The 9,006-nt window shown below is 38.4% G+C and overlaps 1 protein-coding gene across 1 annotated transcript; it reads left to right on the top strand.

Annotated features, from left to right (window-relative positions):
* The first annotated feature begins 4,641 nt into the window (after positions 1-4,641).
* On the top strand, positions 4,642-5,462 carry LOC140175132 (uncharacterized). The gene is made up of 2 exons (XM_072202059.1): positions 4,642-4,960; positions 5,200-5,462. Exons 1-2 carry the CDS (start codon positions 4,642-4,644, stop codon positions 5,460-5,462), a joined length of 582 nt encoding a protein of 193 aa, XP_072058160.1.
* Positions 5,463-9,006: the final 3,544 nt, after the last annotated feature.

The following is a 9,006-nucleotide window of genomic DNA, read 5'->3' as shown; positions in this document are numbered from 1 at the left end:
ATTTATTATTTCAAAATTAGGTTTTACTAAATTAATTTTAATTACCATGTCTCCTTTCTATTCCCTTTACATGTTTACGAAAATGGCATCCATGTCAATGGAGCCCAACTTGACTTTGGAGTTGATTAATAGGAGACCCATGAGTTGGAATACTCAAGTGTTAATTTGTAATTAGAAGTTATTTGTTGACTCTCTAGTCACTAACTCTAATCCTTCCCTATGAGAGGATTAGGACTTGTGAATCAGAGTTGGTTTAGTTACTTGACTTTCCTTTTTTAGGTAAAGGATAACTAAGTAGAAACAATAACCTCTTACCATTACACTTGGGGAAATTCAACAAGGATAGAACTTCCAATTAATCTTCTCCTAGTCAAGGCTTTTTATTTCAATTACATAAAACCTCTTGTTGATTTTTATTGCTTTAATTGATAGTCATTTATTTCTCTATTCCCTAACTCTAAAAATTCTCAGAAAACTATTGACCAATAAATTGCACTCTTTTATCAACTCGTTGGGAGACGACCTGTGAATTTTACTCCCAGTATTTTATTCTTAAATTGTGACAACTCTTTCTAAATTGATAAGCGAAATATTCGTCGGTTAAGAACTGTACTTGCAACGTTGTTTCCGTTATAAATTCTTAATCGGCATTTTTCTGCCTGTCAAAGAGCTTGCTGCTTATCAGTTAGCTGGATAAGCTCAACATTGGTGGCAAGGAGCTTACCATCTTCTGCAACAAGGAAATTAGAATGAGGCAATCACTTGGGAGGTTTCCAGAGAAGAATTCTACAAGAATTATGATGAATCCACATTTGATGATAAATTTTGGATTGATTTAAGTGGATTTCATCATATAAACCCACAGTTATTCATCCAAATAGCATACGTTTGTGTTCTCTCCCTAAATTATGTCTAATTGTAAAAACATGCTATTTTGTGCTTAATTTAATCAATTTTATTTCACTTTTATTCCATTCGATGCCTTAATGCTTTTGATAAGTGATTTTAGGTGTAATAGGTAGAAATGGCTTGATAAGAGTTGAAGAGAAGCATGCGATTGGGAGAGAACATGAAGAAAACAAATCTCTGTGCATATGCACACGATGGAAATCAGCAAGTCTGTGCGTACACACAGGATGAAAAATTAGCAAGTGTGTGTACGCACACACCTGTGCGTACGCTCAGGTACCAGCGCGTGACTTCATTAAAAAGTCACATGACTCGCAATTTTAAGGGGTTTTTGGCCCATTTCTCAAGGTGTTGAAGCATATAAGAAAGTGTTAGCAACCATACAACACACCATATACTAGACAACACACTTAGATAGTTTTTAGGGTAGTTTTAGGTAATGTAGCTTAGGTTTTTTCTCTCAATTTTTCTTAGGATGTAATTAGGGTTTATCTACAAGTTTGCATTTTCCAATTTTGATCTTGGTCTCTAGCTTTCCATTGGAAGTATTCCTTAATTTTCTCTTTTACTACACTACTTGTTCTACACATTCTTATATTTTAAGTCAATTTGTTAATACATATTTACTTTTTCGATTTTGAGTTTTAGTTAATGAATTTGATGTTTGATGGTTTTTATATGTTTATTGAGTTTCCATTGTTGATTTTTCTCTTTGGTTGTTCATAGTTTTAAGTATTTTTACAATTTTGCCATATTTTGTGAATATGCCTACCATGTGTTTGATGAAATACCAATTTTGATTATGGAGTAGATTTCCACTCCTTGACTTGGGAAATTGAGTATATGGGATACTAGAGTCATCATGTTTGATATTTAGTGATAATTCTTGGGTTGTTAGTTGTTATTGTTTCCACTAACGCTAGCTTTTTACTAAGGTAATTAGTAAGTTAGCTAGGATTTGTAGATTAATAACAATTATGCTCACTTGACTTACTTTTCGATATTAAGGGTTGACTAGATGAGATTAATTCATCATAATTATCATAGTTATGGTTATGGCAAGGAAAGGATTCCATAACTCATCCCAAGTCAAGGTTTCATTTATGCTTTAACTCACACTTTTCATCATTTTAAAGCATTACTTGTCTATATTACATAGATAGTTCTTTTATTCCTTTATTAGTTTATTAATTACAATTTTAAGTGTTCTTTTATTTCTTAATTGTTTACTTCATTATTGAAAACCCCCTTGATTTTCACAACCAAAATTATGCGCTTATTGTCACTAATTCCTAGCGAGAACGACCTGAGGTTTAACTATTCTTGGTTATTTTAATTTAAATTAAACTTTGATTGGGAGGGTTACTTGTTGATTTAGACTATGCTACCGACGAAAAAATTGTTTTGCTGAATTTCCAAACCGTCATTTCCCTCATCTATCAAAGTACTTCCCGAATTTGGTGAGACAAGCTAAGGTGTTGGAGTTGCTTCAATTAAGGCAAGGATCTATGATGGTTGCCACATATACAAAAAAATTTGAGGAGTTGTGTCGTTTCTCAAGGGTTTGTCAGAGTGCTCCTAAAGGATACGAGGACTGGAAATATATGAAGTACCAAGATAGTTTATTCTTGACATCATGCGAGCTGTAGCGTCTTTTAATGTTAAGAGTTTTGCGGAGTTGGTAAACAAGAGTCGTGTGGTGGAGGATCGCACTAGGAAGAATGCGACTACAAGTACTGGCTGTTGTGGTTACCACAATCGAGGAAGAGGTGCAAGATCCTTTGCTACAAGGCATCAAAACTTCAATAGAGGAGGATATGCTCAGCAACGTCAACATGGCCGAGCTACTTTCCAAGGGAACAACAACAACAAACATCAAGGAAGGAGATACAGGAAACAACCTCAAAATGATTTGACTTTCATGAGGAATGGAAGTTTTCACACGAACACTCCATGTAAAGCTGGATTAGGACATTGTTATAGTTGTAGAGGAGATGGTCACGAGAAAGCCAACCGGAATGCTGGGAGAGCACAACAACAAGGCCATGCGTATGATATAACGGCGGATGATGCTGCTAAGTCGGATACTTTGATTAGAGGTAAATGCGAAATTGGTTGTAAAGTGTTAACTGCATTATATGATATTGGGGCATCTCATTCATTCATAGATTTTGATAAAGCTGCTGAATTAGGGTTAAAGGTGTTGACATTGTCATTTTATTTGCATGTCCATACTCTTGCTTCTAAAACTGTGGTGACTAAATTAGGCTACCAAGGAGTTCCTTTTAGGTGGAAAACTAAGAATTTGTTCATGATTTTATCTATTTGCCAATGAATGAGTTAGACCTGATATTAGGTCTGGATTGGTTATCAGTGAATCAGGTGTTACTGGATTATTTTTAGCGTTCTATTCAGTTTATGTATGAGGAATCAGAAGGACCGGCGGTTACAAATAGCTGTTATTTAAACGCGGTGAAGGTGAATTATAGTATAGCAGAGTGCCAAGGATTTATCGTTTTGGCTGCAAAATTCCTCAGGGGATGAGTAAGACTTAGACCGAATACCGATTGTGTGACAATTTTCCAAAGTTTTCCCCGAATATGTATCCAAGTTTCCACCTCAGAAAAAGAGATTGAATTTGCTATTGACTTAGTGTCGGGAGCTAGACCAGTGTTGATTACACCTTATCGATGGCACCATTGGAGTTAGCGGAGTTAAAGAAGCAATTGGAAGATAATAGAAAAAAATTTCATTCGACCAAGTATTTCTCCGTGGGGAGCGCCTGTGTTTTTTGTGAGAAAGAAAGACGTATGTATGAGGTTATGTGTCGACTAACGATAGTTGAATAAGGTGACAGTGAAGAACAAATACCCTTTACCATAGATTGATGATCTGATGGATCAGTTGCAAAGAGCTGGCGTGTTTTCAAAGATCGACCTAAGGTTGGGTTACCATCGAATTAGGGTGAAAGAAGATGACATCCTAAGACTGCGTCATAGACGACATAGGTTACATGAACAGGGTGTTCCAACCCTTTTGGATAAATTTGTGGTGGTATTCATAGACGATATTTTGGTGTATTCTAAAACTGAAGAGGATCATGAAGTGCACTTGAGAGTTGTGTTTCAAATCTTGAAGGAGAGAAAATTGTATGCAAAGCTTTGAAGTGAGAATTTGGGAAGAGAGAAGTAAAGTTCTTAGGACATGTGGTAAGTAAGGATGGGATTATAGTGGATCCATCTAAGATTGAGGTGGTAACTGAGTGGAAAAGGCTGATGATAGTAATTGAGACCAAAAGTTTCTAAGGCTTGGCTAGGTAATATAGGAGATTCATTAAGGGATTCTCATAGATTGCGCTATCAATGACAAATTTGACATGCAAGGAAGTTCCATTTGTGTAGACACCGGAGTGCGAAGAGAGTTTTTTGGCCTTGAAAGAAAGGTTAACTTCTACACCAATACTTATTCTACCTAAGACGAATGAACCATTTAAGGTTTATTGCAATGCATCATTTAAGGGTTTAGGTTGCGTGTTGAAGCAACACCGAAACGTGGTGGGTTATGCCTCATGGCAACTGAGACCGCATGAAGTGAATTATCTGACGCATGACTTAGAGCTCGCAGCTGTGGTGTTTGCTCTCAAAATATGGAGGCACTATCTATAAGAGGTAAAGTTTAAGGTCTTCTTCGATCACGAGTTTAAAATACGTTTCTGATCAAAAAGAGCTGAATATGAGGCAGAGAATATGGATAAAGTTATTGAAGGACTACGATTTTGATATAAACTATCACTCTGGAAAAGCGAATGTGATGGTAGATGTCTTAAGCAAAAAGTCTTTGAGTGTCGCATGGATGATGCTCAAGGAAGAGGAGTTGTTACGTAAGTTTGCGAGTTTGAGGTTAGGAGTGGAGGATATGGCCGAAGGTGTGAGTTTGAATCAATTGCAAATCACGAGTGATTTTAAGACTGATATTCACAATGTACAACAAGAGAGTGAAGAGTTACATAAAATGTGTCTGTGGGATAAGGAAAACAAGAAGAGATTAAGAGGTACAAGGAGAGAATTTATGTACCAAATGTAGGCAACTTGTGGAATGAGATACTATATGAGGCTCATAAGAGTGGATTTTTCGGTCATCCTGGAGTTACTAAAATGTATCATGACTTGAAAAGGATGTTTTGGTGGCCCGGAATGAAGAGTGATGTGGCGGCGTTTGTGGCTAAGTGTCTGACCTATCAGAAGGTAAAAATTGAACATTAGAAGCCATCTGGCATGTTACAACCTTTAGAGGTTCCACAATGGAAATGGGAGGGTATCACTATAAACTTTGTAACAGATTTACCAAAGACACGAGCAGAGTTTGATGCGATTTGGGTGATTGTGAATCAGTTGACTAAATCTGCTCATTTTCTACCTGTTTGGATGACGTATTCTTTAGATGAGTTGGCGAGAGTGTGTATTAAGGAGATTGTGAGATTACATGGCGTGCCAACTACAATTGTATTAGATCGTGATCCCCGTTTCACTTCATGGTTTTGGGGAGCATTTTAAAATGCGTTCAGTATACGATTGTGCTTGAATACTGCTTATCATCCACAAACGAACAGACAATAAGAAAGAATAGTTTAGAACTTAAAGGATATGCTCTGACCGTGCGTCTTGGATTAACCCGGAAGGATTTGGCAAAATTAATCTTGAATAATCGTGTTCTTGTTCAATGATTGTTATATGGTTTGTTTGTGCTAGATTTTGAGTATTTATGTGCTTGAATCTTATTGAAATTTAATAAAAAATTGATGAAAAGTGAGCTTATAATTAGGTTATTGTTGCTGATGAAAAAACCAAAACTCGAGCCCTGTTTTGAGGATAAATTTAAGTTGAAATCATGCTGGAAATTATGTGAAAAAGTGGCTGAAAATTGAAATTGAAAAGTAGTAAAAATTGTTTATCGAAAAGATTGAAAAATTAGTTAAAGATCAAGTGGGAATTTGATGAATTTTTTAAAAACATGAAGAACACTTTGAGTCTTATGAAGGATAACAAATCATTGATGTTTGATTATTCTGAGATCAAAGTATAAACATTTAAAAGTTTGAGGTTGAAAGTTAATTAAATAAAATTTTAGGGACTAGTGTATAAATATCCAAGGTTAATGGAGTTAAAGTATAAATAGTAAAAAGTTTCACTACAACATTTTGGGTCTATGGCCACAGTTTTTTTGGTCACGGTAAAAAACCGTGACCATAGACCCTCTATGGTCATAGTTTTTTACCGTAACAAAAAAAAAGCTATGGTCACGGTTTTTAGAAAAAGGGTGACCACGGTTTTTTAAAAAAAGGTGGCTGATGCAAGTGCATATTTGCTTTATTAGTTAGTTAGTTTAGTTAGTTTTAGCTTAAATTCACTCATTTTCTCTAAATAAACAAGTCCTTTTATGAGTTTTGTTTCCATGCATGATGATATCAAGGAACATGTTAATTCTAGCCAAATTCATGCAAATGATTTAAGGAATGCATATATGAATGAGTATGAATGAATCTCATGAAATTTATTGCTTGAATTGGTAAGACTTTGAAGCTATTTCCCTTGTTGATGATAGGTGATGAAACAAGGAAGCATGGAAGCAAGAATGATGCAAGCTGGGCAAGAAGTTGGCGTTTCCAACTTGGGATTGGCGTTGCCAACACCATAACACAAGGCAAACTTGGCCCTGGAAGCAAGGTTGGCGTTGCCAACTCTAGAACCAAGTTGCCAACGCCCACTCAAGCAAGGAACTTGGCCCTGGAAGCAAGGTTGGCGTTGCCAACTCTAGAACCAAGTTGCCAACGCCCACTCAAGCAAGGAACTTGGCCCTGGAAGCAAGGTTGGCGTTGCCAACTCTAGAACCAAGTTGCCAACGCCACACACAAGCCACAAGCAAGCAAGCTTGGCCCTGGAAGCAAGGTTGGCGTTGCCAACTCTAGAACCAAGTTGCCAACGCCACACACAAGCCACAAGCAAGCAAGCTTGGCCCTGGAGGCAACCAAGGAGCAAAGTTGGCGTTGCCAACTTGAAAACCACGTTGCCAACGCCACACACAAGACACAAGCAAGGAACTTGGCCCTGGAGGAAGCAAAGTTGGCGTTGCCAACGTCCACCCAAGCAATCTTAGAGAGCTAATTGGGCTGAGCCCTGAATGAGCGTTGAGGCACGCAGCTACAACCAAAATCAAGCTTGGCCTGGAAGAGAAGGAGCTGGCGTTGCCAACTCAAGATGGGCGTTGCCAACGCCACACAACCAAGCAACAAATGGAGCCCTGGAAGAAAAGGAGCTGGCGTTGCCAACTCAAGAATGGCGTTGCCAACGCCACACAAGAATACTTGGCTAGGCACCAAGTCTTGGTGCCAACCAAGTTCCAAACGCCCACCTGCCGTGCCAACCAAGTTCCAAACGCCCACCTGCCGTGCCAACCAAGTTCCAAACGCCCAAATGCAGCACCACTCACGTTGCCAACGCTAGATGGGCGTTGCCAACGCCAACTTACCAAAACAAGGCAGCCTGAACATGTCTACTTCAATGGAAGATATCTTGAGCTACAGAGATCCAAATTGAGTACTTCCAGTTGCGTTGGAAAGCTAACATTCAGAGCTTTCCAACCATATATAATAGTCCATGGTGGAGCACAAGATTGGAGCCAAACCAGAGTCATCTTTAGGCCCTAAAAATAAGAACATGAAGTGAAATTCAAGAAAGCTAGAGATTGGCCTTGGGGTGTGGGTCGAGCACGTTGCCAACGTGCCACAAGGGGGGCGTGTTTTGCAACAACGCCAGCCCCAAGTCCTTGCCTTAGGAGAGTGATGCACGGGCACGTTGCCAACTTGGGGTTGAGGGTGCGTTATTCACAACAACTTGGCAACAACTTGGCAGCTTGACCTTACCTTCTTTGAGGAACCATAACTTGAGCTAGGAAAGTCCAATTGAGGTGATTCCAGTGGCATTAGAAAATAGACATCAATAGCTTTCCAATGATGTATGATAGTCCATATTGAAGCTGAAGGTTGACACTCAAATTCTGGGCTACATTTAGCATGAAAGTAAGGCCAAGAAGAGGAAAAGCAAGTTGTTGGCAACAACTTGGGCTAGCAACGCCCAAGTCTCATACTTCATGCCCAGGAAATTGTCCTGCACGTTGCCAATGTGCATTTGGCCTGGAGTTAGTGCCAATAACGCCCTCAATGGGCCAGAATTGGTGCCAACTTGCTCTACTTCCCCTATTCCTCACAAAGGCCAGAAACTTCATCAATTGAGCCAAGAATTCAACAAAGAGGAAGCCCATCTTGCTAACCCACTTGAAGATCTTTAGGACTAGTATAAATAGAGATTGAGTTTGTACTTTTAGGGGACTTTTACACTTTTACTCTACTTTTTACACTTAGTCATTTTTACACTTTTTAGCACTTGTATTTGAAAACTCTTTTGGTACTTCCGAAAGGAGACCCAGAAAGCTACTCTTGGTTCATCTTGGAACTTCTCTTCTTCATTTTCTTAATCTTCAAGCATTTACCTCTTCTTCTTCATCTTTCTTTGCAATTTAGTTTAACTTTGATTGATGGCAATTGTTGTTGAAATTGGAGCTATGATTCACTAAACCCCTTTCATTAGGGGGAGGAGCTCTGTTGGTTGGAATGAATTGGTGAACCCATCTTCTCTTTCTCAATTTTAGTGGTTGATCTAAAGAGGGAACTCTTGTTCTTCAAAGATTCAACCACCATCGAGAGAGGGGTTAATCTATATGAATTATGTGGTGAATTTGATGAATGAGCCACATAATTCAGTTTAGAGTTCATCCTCTCATGATTTCCTCAATCAACATACCTTGGTTAGTATGTGAGATGTAACTCTCCTTGGTTGAGATTTTGGAAATTGTGTGGCTGGATTAAAATTGATCTTCATCTCTTCTCATGAACAATTAGATCACGAGAGTGGCAATTGGCTATGTTGAGAGAGATTGAATCACCAAGAGATTGGGATTCAATCACCCATTTGCCATGGATCTATACCCATGATTGAGAAGGATTTGACTAACATCAATTCATGAAAACTAACATCTCTAATC

Source organism: Arachis hypogaea, chromosome 9, assembly GCF_003086295.3.
Source record: "Arachis hypogaea cultivar Tifrunner chromosome 9, arahy.Tifrunner.gnm2.J5K5, whole genome shotgun sequence".
NCBI lineage: Eukaryota > Viridiplantae > Streptophyta > Magnoliopsida > Fabales > Fabaceae > Arachis > Arachis hypogaea.
The sequence above is the reverse complement of the archived record's forward strand: the minus strand, read 5'-3'. Positions and strand labels throughout refer to the sequence as shown.

Excerpts from the sequence above, each read along its gene's own strand:
- LOC140175132 (XM_072202059.1), top strand. The coding sequence starts at position 4,642 with ATGAGGCAGAGAATATGGATAAAGTTATTGAAGGACTACGATTTTGAT. Across the intron at positions 4,961-5,199 it reads AAACAAGAAGAGATTAAGAG|AGGTTCCACAATGGAAATGG; the intron begins GTACAAGGAGAG and ends TACAACCTTTAG.